The sequence below is a fragment of the Chelonus insularis genome, unplaced genomic scaffold, assembly GCF_013357705.1.
Source record: "Chelonus insularis isolate UGA/USDA-ARS -01 unplaced genomic scaffold, ASM1335770v1 contig_76_pilon, whole genome shotgun sequence".
Lineage (NCBI taxonomy): Eukaryota > Metazoa > Arthropoda > Insecta > Hymenoptera > Braconidae > Chelonus > Chelonus insularis.
In genome coordinates, this window is record NW_023276741.1 from 761,040 (window position 1) to 780,698 (window position 19,659).

At 35.1% G+C, this 19,659-nt stretch overlaps 1 protein-coding gene across 3 annotated transcripts in view; it reads right to left on the minus strand.

The window, feature by feature from the left end:
- The window catches only part of LOC118071309 (transcription factor GAGA-like), a 61,222-nt gene that overhangs the window by 11,459 nt on the left and 30,104 nt on the right, over window positions 1-19,659 (minus strand). For all 3 annotated transcript variants that reach the window (XM_035090386.1, XM_035090384.1, XM_035090387.1), the window contains exon 8: window positions 15,524-15,638. In XM_035090386.1, coding sequence (XP_034946277.1) covers window positions 15,524-15,638 — 115 coding nt within the window. The remainder of the gene's footprint in view (window positions 1-15,523; window positions 15,639-19,659) is intronic.

Here is a 19,659-nt window from a genome sequence, read left to right on the forward strand (position 1 = left end):
TATTTTTCAATAGTTGAACCAAACATTGTAGGCGATTAAATTGAAAGAAGTATATAAAATCCATGATTGAATATAAATAAATAAATTATTTGAAAAAATTAAACCATTATACCTCAAAGTTTGAGATAATTTTTTTATTTAAAAAACTGAGATGATCCAAGATCCTCACAAAATACTTTCCAATTCTGCAAGGCACATCAATAAAAATGATGATGTACTATTATGAACAGTTTTCTCAATTGAAAAGGTAGATTATAAATTATCCTTGAAAAGATGACATTAAAACGAGCCAAAGGATAATAAATATTCAATATATTTCAAATTAATTTACCGATGATAGAATAATTGGCTATCAATTGAATGCATAATCTAAACAAGAAAAAAATATCATCTTATGTTCCGAAATTTCTCTTTGCTTCTGAGGTGCAAATTAATGCGGCCTGTCTCTGAGGCACGAATACATTTGGCCTATACTTTGATCAAATTTTTTTTAAAATTAGTTTATTTCACGACAAATATTTTAAACACAATGGGCAAGTTCAATCATCGGTATTTATTGGTTAACCGTTCTAATATTTTATTCGACATCTATTATGTATTTTACGTTTACATGATGTACATTGGAATGTCCTGTTCTTTTTTTTGTCACCTGTGCATGATATACAAATACTTTCCATTAATTTCGATGATTTTACCAAATATTATGCAATATCGGATCTGCATTTATTTGGATCGTAGTAAGGGTTTTCTAGAATTGTTGGAAACCCAATTTTCTTCATATAATGCACAATAAACATCGATTGCATGCATTGATATTTTGATAATAATATTCAGGATGATTAAATATTGCCGTAGAAAACAGGGTGATTGTTTTCGTTTTTTTCTAATAAGCTCCGTTATGATGTATGTAGAATTCCTAATTTCCATGTTTCACTTATACCTGCTATCGATGATTTCCGGAATCAAACGATTAGTATAGAATCTTTCTAAAAGTTCTTCCATATGAACAGTCCAAAATTCATAATCTTTCAGTACTTTTGTCTGCTTCATTCCCAAAGGAGTGCATAGTAAAAATACACAATAACTACGACTTGTAATATGTAATAATCCTGGTATTTCATAATAAAACACATAATGAGCGTTCATTTCACTCGTATCTTCGTTAGTATAAATTTTACTCATTTCTGCAACATTTTCTTTGAAATGTTCTTCAGGTGTTAATTCTTTTGCCTTGATGGGACAAAAAAATTTTACAATTTCATCATTGTTTATAAGTCCACCGGATGGAAAAGTTGATAAAAATGGTTGTTTAAGATCATAAATAATCCACATTTTTGAATTTTCGAATCTTTTTCTTTTTACTTTAAATTGATTCCAAGCTTGTTTTAAACTTTCTACCTTGTATTCGCTTGCAACAGTATTCCGTTTTGCTTTGTGAAAAATTTTTTTTTACAATTTCTGCACATGGAGTTGACTTTTTCAAAATGTTCTGTAGAAATAGTGTTATACAAGATATCATTTAGCAATCCCGGGTTATCTTCTCGAGTTTCAGTTTAGATTTGATATCGAGTCTTTTGCCATGACCATAAATTTTTATATAAATTTTTCCTCCGTTCTTTAAATTCTGACACATTTATTTTAGGCTCTCTGTAATTTTTTCGGTAGCTTTCCGACGATTTTATGTTTTCTGTTGACTTATTTTTTGTTTGTTGGTTCTCATCGACTTTTTCTAAACATCCCCTAGCTTTCCTTAGATCATTACATGACTTTCTGCTTTTTTCCATGTTTACTACAATTTTTGTATGCACTTTCCCTATAGCTACAGCCATCTTTTGAGGTACATCTTGTCCATTACCTTGAACAACGGTTACTGAAAATCGAATATTAGAAGCAAATCTCACGCCGTGGTTGATGCGCTTAGCAAATGCTACTTTGCCAAGACAAAATTTATAGTTTCCACAATGTTATTATTCATTTTTTGTAATAAACTCTCTGCATTTAACGTAATTCGCTGAAAGGCTACTTCAATTTGTTGAAATACACCTGCTTCTATCATATCTGGAACATAATTAATTTCATCTTTTTTCGGCTTTTTATTGCCAAAATGACTGGCACGGTTTTCATGATTTCTAAAAACATGATGCGGTACATTTAAACAATCGTGACGAATATATTTTATTCTTCCGGTTTCATCTATATCTTGTTCAATTTTATAATCAATCGTTGTTGTAATATCATGTATTATTCTTGATATATTTTCTTTGATAAGATCTCGCCATTTTTTAGTTCTCTTTCACCTTCACTAATTTCTCTCAAATTATTACAGAGCGATCGTTAAAGATGATTCGTACACTATTTTTTCACAGCAATATTGTGCTCTAGATAAGGCTGCTGTGTAATCAAGGCATTATGCACACTACTATCACCATCTCCAATAAAATTTGTGTATATAAACCCATGCTCTTCAACAGTACATTGAAAACCTTCTAAAATGGCACCTGTTTCCATATTTGACGAGCTATGGGACAAATTTTAAGCACAGACATGGGATTTAGGATCATTTCCGAGTTTCTTTGCTCGTGAGCATATGCAATAATATTTATTTCGTACTCCAATAAATAAGATTCCTTGCGTGTAATAGCCAACGATAATTCCTACGCCGGAATTGGAATCAATTGCACTATTTGCATAAGTTCTTCTTAATCACGTACCATTCACGACTACTCGAGTGAATGCAATATTATCCATGACATCACCTCTCATAATTGCTAGATGCCGTTCTAACTCAGCTGCTTCTTTCATTGACTTTTCAGCAGCTTCAGAAAATACTTGATAAAAATCTTCATGATGTCGTCGATATGTAGTTCCAGCCATACAGGGTACATCCATCGCAGAAAGAATTTCTTCGATTTGGGAATATCCAACTCCTGATGAACATGCTCCTACAACAGCTTGTTCATTTATGTCCATGCAAGTATCGTGTTCCTCTTTACTTTTAATTTATTGTGTAAGTTCACATCTTAAACACTAGTCACTAAATTGAATCTGATTTTCACTTTCACCGAGATCCTGCAATTTTGATTCTATGCTTCTATTTTGTTAAAAAAAGTTCAGAGCTATTTACTGTACAAAATTTATATGGTAAGATTACCGTACTTCTAATAAGAATTTTTACGCTGACAATTGTACAATAATTTCAGTATGTACTTGTAAAAAAAATTTGATTCACTTAAAGTACGATTAAAAATGCTAATGAATTTTTATTACATGTTCATTTGAATTTTTCAGCATTAATTTTGAAAAAAAATATTGAAAAATTACAAAAAAAAACAAGTTTTTATCACGTTATTACCATAATCTGTCCAAGAAAAAAGAAAATTCTATCGGTCAAAAAATTTGCACAATTAACCATTTACACAGTAAAAATCTGTTACAGATAATATACCATACTATTTCCGATTTCATTATAGATGCTTAAAATAATTTCGAAAACCAATCGTGAAACTGACGCATCAAACTCGTACCTTGAAAGCTACCCGGGAAAAAATAACCAGATCTAATTAGATTTGATCAGATCAAAAACATTAGATAATATCAGATCCCAAAATTGGCCATATCTGATGGAATCTTAACAGATATCATTTGGCAAGAAAATATAATCAAATCTAATTAGATATAATTAGATCAGGAATCGGCTTGCTTAGAACAGATCTTATTAAATATAGCTAGAACGAGTTCCAGAGGAAAATATATATTAATTACAATAAAAATTATGTCAAATTCAAATTTCATAATTGAATACACATTTTAATGTCATGACTATGATGTAGTTGTAGTGCCGAAAATAATTTTTGAGGTAAAGTAATGAAACTTCGGTAGATTCGATCCTGCAACCCTTGTAATTGTTGACTTATATGTTTACAACTACGCTAATCTAAGAAATTTGGGATACTCTTCTTTAATTACTTATTTGTATAACTGCGGCTATTTATTCTTATTACATCCTCTACAAAAATAATCAACTTTTATCAAATCTGATTAAATCTAATTTTTTTTATCAATGAAAAGGATGTGCTTTTCTTCAGATTTGATTATGTTAGCTTAAATATTAAATCTGATTGAATCGAATAATTCTATTGATTCAACTAGATTTAATAGTACGTAATCTGATTAGATCTGATGAAATTTATATGTGACAAAAAAAAAACTACTACTAACAACTTCACAGTTGCAGTAATTGTAAATGAAAAAAAATGTATGGGAGTATAAGATTTTCTTCAAATAAATAATCAACTGAGCTTTGTTTTGAATGTATTTAAGGCGGAATCGGAAACATTTTTCCTTCATCAATGTACTAAAATCAGAGTGCAACACATAATTCCCATTAAACAAACCAATTCTTTTATGATACTTAGGGTTGACGACATGAAATGTATACGCTATATTATTAGGGTTAAAGATTATATTTGTATGTAACCGAACTCAATTGCGATGATTTGTAAAAAAGTTAGATAAATATTTAAAATTATTCTTGTTATTTTTTAGACTTTTACAAAACTTTTTAGAACATTACAAAACTCTTGATGCATCGAATTTTATCGACCGAAATTTTTATAAAATTCACTCAACCTGATTAGATTTGATTAAGTATGAAGATGAAACGTCAGATCAGATCAGATCAAACTTTTTTTCCAGTTGTAAAATATCATATTCAATAGGATCTAATTAAGTATAAAAACGGAACATTAGATCAGATCAAATTTATAGTTTGCCGTCGAATATTATCCACAATTAGATCTGATTTAGTATGGAAATCGAATATTGAATCCTAGTAGATCAAAATAATTTTTAGCGACAAAATATCAGACCTAATTAGATCTATGTAGACTCGAGTGATAATACAAATTTTATCTGTATGGATCTAAATAGATAAGATCAAATCAAATAAGATCTGTTCATTTTTCCCGAGTATTGTTGAACCATCTATTTTTATGATTACAATGAATTATTGTGAATAATTTTTATTCATAGATCATATGAATAAGACTAAAGTAATAAAATAAAAATAATAAATAAATAATGAATAAAATTTAGTACGAAATGACCTCTCAGAATATGTAAAATGTATACATAATATCACTGGATACCCCAGAGCCTAAATGTAAAACAATAATTAAAATATTAATCCAAGCGCAAATCCGATTGTTTATACTACCAACTTTCTGTGTGGTGTTAGATCTATTATTCATGAAATATATAGACACAATACATTACAAATCAATTGTTTCTTCTTTTCTTTAAAAGAAATTTCACTACGCCAACGAAAAAGGAAAGGGCGAGCGACTGGAATGCAGTTAGTAGTCATAAGACAAGCAAGTAAAAATAGGGACGGTCGGTCTGGACAGTAAAATTTACTTTACGTTTTCAGTCAACATATTTATGCGGTTCAACTTTACCGTAAAGAACAAATTCCTTTACGCGTCGAGTCTATTTTAATTTATGTCAATTTGATGTTATACATTTATATATTCCTTAATTTTTTTATCGTTACATTTATTAAAATAATAATGTTGCATTTATTTAAATAACATTAAAGAAATTTTGACATAATACATGTTGTAAAATAAGACTCAATAACAACTTCGGAAAATTAGTAAATAAATAAAAATGTTTATTAATGATTGACAGCAATTAATAAAAATGAAAGAATCCGTGCGGTCAACTCAAGTCTCAGACAAAAACTGGAGATAAACAAACTCTCTCCTCGTTGCTATAAACAATCTAATCGTCAAGCAATCGTTGTTAACTAACAAACTGTCGTTAGTCTAATAGTCATTAGATGGCGACATACAAATATTTTACAATATATATAAAACTACCAGTATACAAATCGTACGTTGTGGCTATGATATTATAATCACATTGTTGCGAGAGGTTAATCGCAACCTGTCAGCTGGACTCGCTCTCGTCCCAGCTCGTGCTCAGTCGAGCTCACCCGATCCGCTCGCCCTATTTCTTTTAGCGCTCAACTAATTACAGCTCGTCTTCTTCAACCTAGCCAATGATAGGTGTTCTATTATTGTGCTAGGTCTACCGACGCCGGCTACAACGTGTTTGCAACCATTAACGCTCACGCGACGCTCAAGTACACGTGTTCGATTATCGCTCTTTCTAATTTCGCAAAACATAATTGTTTCAAGCTCTTGATAGATTCTGCTCAGCCTAAATTAAGTTCAGTTAAGCTCTAACATTGTTAATAAGCTATTGTTAACGTGATAAATTATTTATTTTTTATTATAAACCAATCATAAAGTTCAAGAAAAGTGTCTTTAGTGTGTGTGCACCTCTCCTGACCACATCCTACGGCGTAGCTCATAAGTTATCGATCTTTTAGCTCAAATAATCCAATGAAATAACTAAAACCATCTCAGGCAATTTATTTGCACTGAAAACATCTTGGTCCTTCGAGCCGGATGTGGTCAGCAGTGAAGTGAAAAGTGTTCGTGAAAAAGACATTTTCTTTGTTTTTGTGCTCTCTCGCTCGCGCTCACTAACATTAGAAGCTCTCTCGCTCACACTCATTGGTCATGAGTTTAGTTCAGTGTGGTGCTTAGAAGTGACTAACTTTAGGACTTCACATAAACACAGTGAACTTATTTACATTTTTTGTGTGGGACTTTGGTGCTATTGAACAGAAAAGTGAGTTTTAGTGCTGGTGCTCGAAGATTCTTAGCTCGTCATTAATAATGACCAACGTATCGATGCTCGAGGCCGACGTCGAGCTTCACTTCACCGCTCAACTAGCTCTTCAAGATGAAAAAAAGGAATTTTTTTTCAGAGCTCTTGATGTTTGTCGCTCAGAAGATGTAAACAAGTTCTCTCTCTCTCAGCTCGAATCCAAGCTCTCTGTTCTCGAGGAGACGTGGCAGTTGTTTAGTCGATTGAACAATGATCTCGCCACGAAATTCTCTCAGCTCTACCTTAGCTCGTCGTACAAGAAGAAGAAGGTTTATCTTGTAACGTTAGAGGTCTACGACGAAGCTCGGTCAATCCTGACTAACCTCATCAGCTCTCTTCTCGTTCATCTCAATCATCAAGCTCGCCTGAAGCCCGTACAATTAGCTCACCTGGTGCTCATCTCTTCGAGAAAATTAAGATCAAACCCTTCGGTGGGAAATACCAGGATTGGAAGGAGTTTGAAGACTTGTTCCAGGCCACGGTTGGTAACAACGCTGAGCTCACCGTCCATAAAATGACGCTATCGAAAGGTGCAGTTCAGGGTGATGCAGCTCGGCTTCTTCAAAACTTGAGGACCACCAATGACAACTGCGCCATCGCGTGGAACCTGGACATGCCACTTGTCTACCACTTAGTACGTCGGCTAAATCCTTCGATCAGGAGAGAATAGGAGAGAACGCTCGGCTCCAACACCGCCTATCCATCGCTCAGCTCGCTTCAGGAGTTTTTGACTTGAATTTCTCTTGAAAGTATCGAGCTCACTTCAGAAAAACCATCAAAGCTCAAGTCACCATCGAAGACCAGCTCTGCTCAACTTAAAAAACCAACAGCTCGGTCATATGCTGCCACCGCTCAAGCTCAATCTCCAGCCCCTGCATCTCAAGCTCCATCAAGCTCAACGTCGTGGCTTTAGTGCAAAGCCAGCAGCTCAGCAAAGCTCGGCCAACAAGCTCAAACCCTGGATGGCGGGGTACAGAGGTCCAACCGATCCGGGCCACGTCTGTGATTATTGTGGCAGCACTGATCACTTCATCGCCAGTTGTCCAGACTACAGGAAGCTCTCTCCACCCAACAGGTTCAAGTTTGCAATGCAGTATCGGCTTTGCAGCAATTGCCTTGGCAGACACGATGTCAAGGCTTGCCAAAGCGAGAAGCGTTGTCTTCATTATGGTCGTCATGAAGCATCATACCACAATACATCGAGGCGAGGCTACTCAAATAAGCTCGGCTCCAGCTTCTGCAGCTCCAACCAGCTCAAGCTCATCCGATCCAGCTCCAGCTCAACAACCTCTAACCACATCAGGTTGATAAGCTCCAATTAATCTTGACAGTCATGCTCAAGAATTAATTTTTGTTCTTATTGTTGTTAGCTCAAAGTGGCTCTCCCTCGTTAGCTCAACAGCTCAGCTCCCTACCAGCTCTTGATTCGTCCTCCAGCTCCTGATTCATGCTCCAGTTCAGCTCCAGCTCCTGAATCATCTCCAAGCTCGACCTCTGGTCTTCCGATAAGCTCTTCAGTAGCTCTATCTTGCTCTACTAGTTCCTGTGATCCTCCAGCTCTTAAACAAGTTTAAGAATTGTCCGTCTATCCAACAGCTTTACTTGCAACAGCTCAAGCTCAACTCATTGCTCCTGTTTTGGCTCATCAACCAGTAAGAATAAGTTAGCTCGTCAACTCCAGCTCCCAAAACAACGATCATCAATTCTGCTCACTGGTATTGGCAACGCTGTTGCTGGTCGTACACGGGGTCTAAGCATCATGCTTAAATCCCTCTACTCAGACGACCAAATACAAGTTCCTGTTCACGTGCTCAGCAAGATAACAACAGTCTTGCCAGCATAAAACATTGACAGCTCATCGTGGTCTCGTCTCAAAGGCTGACAGCTCGCAGATCCTCAGTATAGAACGCCCGGTAACATTGATGTCTCTCTAAGCTCTATACCATTAGCTCAAATCATTCGCTCGGAGCTCAGACAGGTCACGCCTCAGATCCTATAACTCTCAAAACTATTTTTGGTTGGATCGTCTTCGGTGCAACTAAGTCAAGCTCATCATCTCTAACAAGTCCAGCTCTCCATGTGAAACAGGATCACGATCTTCATGAACTACTATCCAAGTTTTGGGTTCAAGAAGAGACAGCTCAAGCTCATTCTTCTAAGCTCATTCCAGATGAAGAACACTGTGAAGCTCATTTCATCAAAACTCACTTAAGGGATGCAACCGGAAGATATGTTGTGAGACTTCCAATAGTTCCATCACCACCAGTTCTTGGAGAATCCAAAACCCTAGTTCTCAGATGTCTTCGATCAATGCTCAAGCGACTCTCAAATAACTCTAAGCTCAATCAGCTCTACACGCAATTTATGACCGAATATCAAGCTCTAGGACATATGAGGCGTGCTCCAGAAGTTCAATCAAGCTCAAGAGGAAGTCCAGGTATTGTATCTGGTGATCGCTCGAATGAGATGACCTTGGCACATGATACTTCGGTATCAGGAGGGTTGAGGGTCTCGGTAGAGGGGTCATCGGTGCAACCCAAAGGTCTGCCTCATTTTTATTTGCATCATCATGGAGTTCTACGTAAGCAGAGAATTACTACAAAGTTGAGAGTCGCCTTTAATAAATCAGCTCAGACAAGCTCTAGTTTCTCGCTCAATGATGTTCTTCATACTGGTGCCAAGCTTCAAGTCGACATCTTCGACGTCTTGTTATGGATTAGACGACACAAAATTATCTTTAGCTCTGATATAACAAAGATGTTTCGACAGATAAACGTTCACCCAGCAGATTGGGATCTCCAGAAGATTCTTGGACTCGATGAACATAACAATATAGTTCCATATCAGCTCACCACGGTTACCTATGGTACCAGGCCAGCTCCATTTCTTGCTGTACGAGTTCTACTTCAACTAATAGAAGATGAAGGCATGAAATATCCTCGTGCAATAGCTCCTATGACGAAAGGTCGTTATGTTGACGACATTTTTGGTGGCTCAGATATTTTTCACGAAGCTCAGCTCACAGCTGAAGATCTAATAAGGCTCTGCATGGCGGGGAGCTTCCCTCTAGCAAAGTGGTCAAACAATAGCCCTGCTCTTCTACAAGCTCTAGCTCTACAAAGTCTCTCAACTGCTCCTGCTAAAGCTCTAGATGATACCGAACTAAAAGTGCTTAGACTATCTTGAAGTCCTGCATCTGATCAATTCATCTTCTCACCGAAAAGCTCAATGATCAAGAAACTAACGAAACCCTCAGTGCTCTCTGAAGTAGCTCAGCTCTTTGATCCGCTCGGATTCTTAGCTCTAGTAACAGTTCGAACAGAAATGTTCATTCAAAAGCTCTGGTTAAACAAATTAGGATGGAATGATGAACTTCCTGCTCAGCTCTCTCAACGGTGGACGCACCTACAAGACGAGTTACCATATCTCGCTCATGTTCACATCCCTAGATGGCTCAACACGATCCCCAGCTCATACATAGAAATACATGGCTTCTCAAATGCATCGCAGTTAGCCATGGCTGCATGCATTTATCTCAAAGTTATAAACTCAGACGAGTCAGCTCAGATCCAGCTCTTGTGTGCTAAAACTAAGGTAGCACCATTAAAACCAGTTACTATTCCTCGGCTCGAACTAACTGCTGCTTAGATGCTCTCAAAGCTCGTTAAACACGTTCAAGAAGTGCTTGGATTAGCTCAAGCTCCTACCTATCTATGGACTGATTCATCTGTAGCACTGAACTGGATTCTCAGCCATCCATCCAAGTGGAAAGAATTTATGCGCAACAGAGTTTCATCCATTCAAGAGCTAAATCCAACCGCTAAATGGCTCTACGTCCCTGGAAAACAAAATCCAGCGGATTGTGCCTCTCGTGGCCTTACTCCAACCCAACTAACTGACTCCAAGCTCTGGTAGAAAGGACCTGAGTGGCTTAAAGGCTCATTTTCTTCTTGGCCAGCTCAACAGTTCAAACCTTCAGTTCTTGCTCATAAAAAAGAAAGATCAGGCGTCTTATTGCACGCAGCTAAAGCTCCATCTGAAGAAGATGGGATACCATTGTGGTACCTTCTATCAAGATATTCATCGCTCTACAAGCTCTCACGCATCACTGCTCTTTGTATACGCTTCGTCGCTTTGCTCAGAGGAAAAACCACTAGCTCGTTAGCTCACAATCCTATAGCTCCACAAGAATAGCTCGATGCTCAGCTCATCTGGGTGAAGATCATCTAAAGACTTCACTTTACATTTGAATTAAGAGCTCTGCCAGATGGTCTTCAATTACCATCATCGCACTTTGTCTCTAAGCTCGCAGCTTTCGCTGATCAAGAAGGAATACTTCGTGTTGGTGGTCGCCTAACAAACTCTGAGCTCGAAGAAGATGAAATTCATCCGATAATACCCCCTGGAAAATCCTACTTTTTACATCTCGTTATTGATCAAGCTCATCGACGAACGCTCTATGGAGGGACTCAAGTTCCTCTCATTCATGTTCGAGGAAAGTTTTGGATCCTAGGAGGAAGAGCTCCTATTCGCTCATTTATCCTGAAATGCATGATATGTGCTCAATATCGTGCTCGAGGTGCTCAACAGCTCATGGGCCAGCTCCCAGCTGATCGTGTAGTACCGGTTCGACCATTTCACACTACTGGAGTAGATTTCGCTGGTCCCTTCATGCTCAAGACGTTCCAGGGAAGAGGCGCAAAAACATGTAAAGGCTGGATAGCTGTTTTTGTCTGCTTCGTGACCTCAGCTGTTCACTTGGAGCTGGTGTCAGACTACTCCACAGAAACCTTCATAAAAGCCTACCGATGCCTTGTCAGTCGTCGAGAGCCAAGCTTCGTGCTCTATAGTGACTGTGGAACCAACTTCGAGGGAGCTGATTCCTTCCTAAAGGATCTCTTTCGTCGAAGCTCATTAGAAAACGCTCAGCTCATCAGCTCATTAGCTCAGGTGGAGACAAGATGGATCTACTCACCTCCCAGCGCTACTCACTTTGGTGGAAAGTGGAAAGCTGCTGTGAAGTCGGTGAAGACTCACCTAGTAAGGATTCTAAAAACAACCTTACTGACCTATAAAGACTTCACCACTCTACTAGCTTAAATAGAGGCGGTGTTAAATTCTCGACCGCTCTCGCCGCTCACTGATGATCCCGACGATCTGCGAGCTCTAACTCCAGCTTACTTTCTTCATGGAACATCTCAAGGAGTTCTTCCTGAAGTTGCTCTAACTCATCGCCCTGAGTCACGACTTGCTCTATGGAAGTTAATTCAACAGAAGCTCCAGCACTTTTGGAAGCGGTGGTCCAAAGAGTGCTTACAAAGATATCTCTCAATCTCTAAGTGGAGAAAAGCAGCTCACGGCATTGCAGTCGGCTCTCTAGTTCTGCTCATTGAAGATAACTTCCCTCCAGCTCAATGGCCTTTGGCTCGAGTCATCGATGTTCATCCTGGACAAGATGGACTCATTCAGGTGGTCACAATCAAGACTTCAAAGACCACCCTAACCAGACCAATCACCAAGCTCATTGTTCTGCCAGTGGACAAGTACCGCAAGGGCGTTGCGGTAGACGAGAAGTATGTTGCGAGAGGTTAATCGCAACCTGTCAGCTGGACTCGCTCTCGTCCCAGCTCGCCCTATTTCTTTTAGCGCTCCTTTTTTAGCGCTCAACTAATTACAGCTCGTCTTCTTCAACCAATAACACCAAAAACTTAAACAATATAAACATTTATTAAAATACGCACTTTTATTGTAAAATATAAATGTTATCACGACTAATTTATCAAATTCAATACTAAACTGACAAAAAAAGTATTTGGACGGTGTATCTATTTGACACTTTTCTTGTTGCTAATGTCAACAAACATTATAAATTATGAGTTACACTATGTATGTAAACAAAAATAATTCGCAATAAAGAAATCATAAAATTTTTTTTAGCAATAAATAACTATGATCAAAACTATTGTATTTGGAGTTACAGATGTTCGATATGAAATTAATTAACTTCATATTATTCTGTAATAAGCTAATAAATAACTAATCTCAAAGTTTTATATTTATTCATGATTTTTTTTTTGCAACTTAATGAAAAAAAAAAATTTTCATGATGTATATAGTCTACAGACCATACATTCTACCATCTCCTAAAATTTTCTTCTAATAAAATCAGTGGAACCTGGAAATCTGGTGACCCCTAATTATTAATGAATTTTGAACAGCGTTTTAAACAATAGATTTTGATAAGAATGGAAAAAAGACCTAAAATGTCTGTAACTTTGATGAAAGTGTATCAGAGTCGACTTTCTAAGTCGAAAATTATTGTTGTAAATTTCCACTACTAATGCTTAACTTGTAAAAAGAAATTACTATGATCTTATGTCGGGTGAAAGAGTTAATGAAGATTTAAAGGTCACTTTTTTTCAGTCTTCAGAGAACTTTGAACTTTATTAACTCTGTCGAAATGCATCGAGTTGTATTTTTCGCCACTTGAAAAAAAGCTATAGATGTCATTTACGTGACTGATCTAGTGCAAAAATTATTTTGCTATTTTAAAATAATGTGATAAGTTAATAAATAATGAATGTTAATTTCTTATATTTGTTTATTGTTTTTTTTTTTTTGCAACTTAATGAAAAAAAAAAAAATTTTTTTTAACGTATATCGTCTACGGACCATACATTCTACCTTCTTCTAGAATTTCATACAGATGGGACCACTAAGACATGGAAATCTGGAGATTCCCCATTTTCGGCCACTTTTCAACCGCGCGTTCCACTCATTTAAGCTATCTCTTTCTTCGATCATGCTATCTCTCTCTTTCCCCGCGTGTTCATCACTATGGTAATCTCCTATCTCTTTTAATTTCATATCTCTTATTCTCTTACTCATTTTACATATGGTTGACCAAAACCTGTCAAACCGCTTTAACTTTATAATCTCCGATATTTCGGTTATACTTTAACTAATCATCTTCATCTCGTTTTATTCCATGAATCGTTATTGCGCGAATCTTTTTCTGTAAGTATTTCCTTATTTTATCTATTTATTTGCCTAAAACTAGTGCACAAAGATTCATATGCTTCAATGTATCTATATGTTTCTATATGATTTAATTCGTAGAAATATATAGTTCAATATAGAAAGTCATGAGTGACTTTAATTGATTGGCATTTTGTAAAATTCGATATTCCACATCATTTGTGACAATGTACGATAAGGATTTAAAATTTTCTAGGCTATAACCTATTCAGAATAATTATTTTCTTGGTTCTGTCTTATTTAGCATACTTCCTGTCTGTTGACAGCGTATGAATTATCGATCGAGACTCGACCAAGTGACCTGATGCAACGAGTTCTTGATGGGAAGACCGGTCATGAGCGTTTATGCTATAACAATAAGATCTTGAAAGCTGTAAAAAGTGGAGCGATTTCGGCAGCGTTGCTTGAATTGCCTCAATTGCAAGATTGAGCAGTAACAGTAAGTTTAGAGTTGAGAATTTGGTTGTATATTTATGGTAGAGGATTGTATTTTTTCGCGTGAATCAATGTGTTGCTCATTTGTATATGTTCTGATGGAAAAATCTTTTGCTCGGATGTGTTTCTCTTACGAGTAAGTCAGGAGGCCTAGTCACGGTAGCTAGTGATTTTTCGTAATCACAGGCCAAGAAAGGAATCATAGCAAAAAAGAGGGGAATTCCCAGATTATAATTTACGTATAATAATTTCTCAACATAATACCAAAAATTTTAATCGTGGTTTTTCTTCCTATGCTCCATATTATGCATTGTTAATTGGAGATTTTTTTTTTGTATTTTTTTCAAATATTTCGTTATTATGATGAGAAACTATCATGGTATTAATTGCGAAATACTCTATAATATTCAAAAATTCACATGGTAACTGTGGGATCGTTAACGTGCCCTTGTACGTTTTTCAAGATCATATACCTCAAAGAATAGATCATAACAAGTAGAAAGTGGGAACAGAAATCTTTGTTATACTATAAAAAATAAGTCCCATGACGTATTATCAATTTCTGCATATTTAAGTTATTCATTAAAATCTGCAGGTTAAACGCAGTAAAAGTGGTTTTTTCGAAAAAAAAGACAATAACGCGAGCACTTCTTTACCTGCGAACAGTTTTTTTTTTGTTATTCTTAGATTATTTTACATAAAAAATCTTAGCGCAAAATAGGAGGTTCGATTTTTCATTACCCTCATTTTTATTCTCATCCCTATTAAATTATGGAATTTAATTGTTGATCAATATACATGTATATATATTCAAGTATCAGCCATCTTAAGTTATAGTTTTTATCGAAGAATAATAATAGATTTACTAAATTTTCCATTCAAGTACTACGTGGTCAAAGTTACGTGTAAAAACTGGTTATAAATATAATTTTAGTAGCTATATCAAAAATATTGTAACAATTTAGTTTAATCACGCGAAGAAAAAAACACGGTAAATATATACTTCATGACCCCAAGCCCTATGTGCTAATTTAGCGATTTATAAAATTTACTTAAATTAAAGGCCGTAAGAGGGACGGCGGAGTTCTTGTCGGACCACGATGAGTATGGGTACGTCTAGGAGAATAGTAATTAAAAGTATTGCGATAGCTTAAGTAATAAAGCACCTAACATGCAAACTTGGGGGATCCAAGTTTGAGTCCTAGTCGCAAGAAAAAAATTACTTTTTCCCGGAAAGCGTGTCTGTATGAAACTGTGTAGACGGGGTAGGGCAAGTGGGGTCGGAGAGTATATCATTACCAAAAACACTTACCAGATGTATCGAATCGATTTCATTTTAAGTGCCGTTGAGTTTTCTTTGCACTTGTAGGCAAGTACTTGTTTAACACTACTGACATCTACTGATGGAAATCTTGATGTGACATAAGCTGAAAAAAACCATAAAAAATAAAATAGAAATTTGCAAATATACTTCTCACAAAATAATGAGCTTCACAGTAAAATATGTATACCAATCGACCAAATAATCAATATTTCTAATCCAGTCACTCATTTGACTAATTTTCAGTGTCTCTTTTGACTAATGAAGTTTCTGTCGCCGTTCTTTTTCTGTTCTTATTCACGTGTACACGCCATTCTAATTCTTTTCGGACAATCTTGAACTTTTGAGTCAATAATTAGTGCTAGTGCTATTCTGAATCACTAGAAATATTCAGTTTTCATTCTACAATCAAAATCAACTAACATTTCAAGACATTTCATGGTAAATTCATGAAATTACATTAAATTCATTTTGCATTGTATTGATAGGCTAACACTACGTGCACAATCATATTCTTGTTCAACTTGAGAAGCGTGCTGAGCTCGTGTGGGAGGTCAATAATACCGAACACACCAAGTTGAATATTTTTTAGACATTCAATTCAAATTCAGTTATTACAATTGACATTCAGTGATTTCTAAAAACATTCATTTCTTGTATTCAGTAACAAAAGTTGTTCAGTGTATATTGTGTACCTGTTAGCGCTGAAAATAAAGATTATATATTTTTTATGAAACCTGCCTTCCGTTTGCTCTGTTCCGGCACAATCATCCCTATCCTTAAACGGTTAGGTTAATTCAAAAGTTGAGATTTTCTCAACAATATACATATAGTACAATTAATACATATATATATATATACATATATACATATATGATACATGTGTATATATATATAAATCTAATCAGAGTGTCATTTGGGGACATTTCTCAAATGCAAGGTATTATTTGAGGACATTTGTATAGTTTGGGGATAGTCCTAAAAAAAAATCATGTATTCAACATATTATTTGAGCCACTAGTCTATATACAAGGTATTATTTAAGGACACGACGTTACCACGTTGTAATGGATTTATTTTTTTTTATTATAAAAAAAAAAGGTGAAAATGAGGGCAAAGGTACACTGTAATTGCATACGCTGTACTTGCAGGGTTATTGTATCATATTGTATTTGAGTTATTATTCTGAGTAAACAGAGTTGACGCATATCGTGAACTACACGCATACATCCAAAGCGCTTGTTCGTTATGCTCACACACTTCGCTATCTCTTAATACCTTTCCTAAAAGTTGGGTGCTCATTTACAATATCAACTACTCATTCCAAGATTAGGGCTTCTTTGGATCGATTTTTAAATCTTTTGGCGTCACTTCCATCTTGCACTCACTTATTCCAGAACGCTCTAATACTTTTTCAGTCTAACTTCTCTGATGAATAAAGACTCTACTGTCTTTATCTCGCATGAATTTTGAACCAAAATATTATTTTATTATTTGAATTTTATTAAGTCTTTAGTTTCAAATGTTTTTGACGTCTTTCTCTTCACTTCACATATCCAGTCCATTTGACGTGATTATGATATTGTCAACATAATATCAAATTGTGAGTATTAATATGCACTCATTTTTCAATGCTAAAAATATACACGAATCCTGTGGCAACGTATTAATATTAAGCCCACTCAACTTTTGCACCAATTTTTTATGCCACTGTAAACCTGATTATCACCTCCCTATATTGGGCTACACTTGCATTTGACATGACTTTTTCGGTCTTCATCAGTTTCTTAACCCATCAATGCCCAGATTGCACTAATCGGCAAAGACAACTTTAATGGTTATTATGTTTAAGAAAAAGGCTGAAATTCACATGAAAAATACATATACGATTATTTTTGAGTATGCGCTTTCAGAATATACCATTAAAATAGTGAAAGACTTTGATTTTAATTCAGATTTCTCGAACTTAAAGAAAAAAAAATTTTTGAAGTGATTTATTCATAAAATTGATATTTTTCCTATGATCAAGCTTCTGACTTGCAAGAAACGCATTAAAACCGTGCAATTTTTATCTAAACTTAAAAATTATGGAGTAAAAAGAATTATCCTCATATGAAAGAGAGACAAGCTACCATATTTAATTTGAAAAACGCCATATTGGCCACCATATTGATAAGTACATGGTGTGAATAATTTAATTGGCTTTGCATCACGTGATGAGTTAAAAGCCTGATATTCATGAAATAAATCCTTAGAATGACTACAGTATCATTTCGTTTCCAAAAGTATAGATTTGATACATGCACCGTAGACCAGCCTAAATTGAATTTATCAAATTCGGGCTGAATTAAAAAAACTATAAAATTCGTAATTATATTAAAAATAGAATTTTTTAAATTGTACGATATTTTCTTTTATTACTAGAAAGGTACAAAGATTTGTTACAAATGAAAATGATTCTATCGTTTTCACTCTCTTTCACATTGCATTCTCTACATTGCCTTCTTTCTTCCGTTTAGAATATGTCTTCTATAGATATTTCATAGACGTATAAAATTGATTGAAAAATTAAACTTTCAATTATATCGTAAGCTATAAAAATAGATAGAAATAAACAAGTACATAAAAATAAATTAGATGAATTTAGAATTATAAAAATATTAGAGTTTGAAGGGGGAGGACTCGAATTGTCAAAAGCGCAGTATAAATTTTTTGTCTTATTTTGATTCCGGTTAAATGCATATTTAATTGTACAAAAGGTTAGTTTATAAATAACTCAAAAAGTTGTCACAATGACTTCGTTGATGGACACATAGATCACCGTATAAATCAAATCAAAGGATGTTTAAAACAAGCACTAAAGACACACAAACTGATGAGCAACAAAAAAAGATGTTGATTATATTGAAGCTCAACATGAACTGGTGGGTGATTTCAAAGGATCTGGTTATTGTCCTTTTTTATCGTTTAGAGTTTTTCTCAGGGAGAAAGAAAAAATCGGCCGTGTGAGGTCGACCGAAGATAAGTGTAGGAGGTAAAAAATTTCTCACCAGGAAGAGGGTTATGTTAAAAAAAAAAGGTTAGGAAAATCCCATTGCCACATGTGGGCTTAAAGGATTCGGGAAATTCTCAATTTCATGATTCGGACATCTGGAGTGGTTTAGAAACTGGGAAATATGGCTCGCTTATAGCAGGGTTTGATTTTGACAACAAAAATTACTCCTTTCTATACGAGACGTTTTTTTTTTATTTAACAAGTACTGTTAGATTTAACTGGTAAAATATAATATATCAGGATTGACAGAAAATTTGAAAATTTTAAAAATTTACGCAGAAAATTGAAGGAATAGAAACGTTATTAAAGTTTAAATCTAAAAGAGACATATGCACCAGTTTCTCGGCTACCAGTAATTAGAGCTGTACTAGCAATTATAAATAATTATGATTTATATGCATGTCAATTAGATGTCAAGATGGCATTTTTAAATGGTGTTCTAGATGAAGAAGTTTACATGGAAATTCCAGATAGTATAGAGGTGGAGGAAAAACGGTAAAATGGCTATATTAGCTCTATATGTAGATAATATCTTAGCAGCCAGCAATGACAAGATGAAACTAGAGGAAATTAGAGATCATTCAAGTAGAGCGTTTGAGATAAAAAATCTCGGAGAACCTGAGTGTTTTCTAGGTATGAATATTCAGAGAAATAGAAAAGAAGGATACATGGTAATTAATCAGTCAACGCGTATCAAAAGTATTTTAGAGAGATTCAACATGGAAGAGTGTAAGCCGCAAAATGCTCCTATAGTGACTAGACAAGTAATGAACAAAAATAAAAAGAGAAAATAAGAAGAAATAGAATTGGATAAAAAAAGGGCACTAGTATTGTTACAAAACAAAATAATAAAATAAATATTATTTTAATTAATGAATTAAAAAAAAAAAGAAAAAGTTACTGCTGAGATTTGAACCAGTCACCAAAGGATATATGAACAGAGATTTAATTCCTAAGCTACCGACCCATTTTTTTTAAATGAAGATAAAATCATATTTAAAGTCTTGAGTGATATTACTTGTGCCAAATAAAAATAAACAATTAAAAAAAATTTTTTAAAAGTGACAAACTT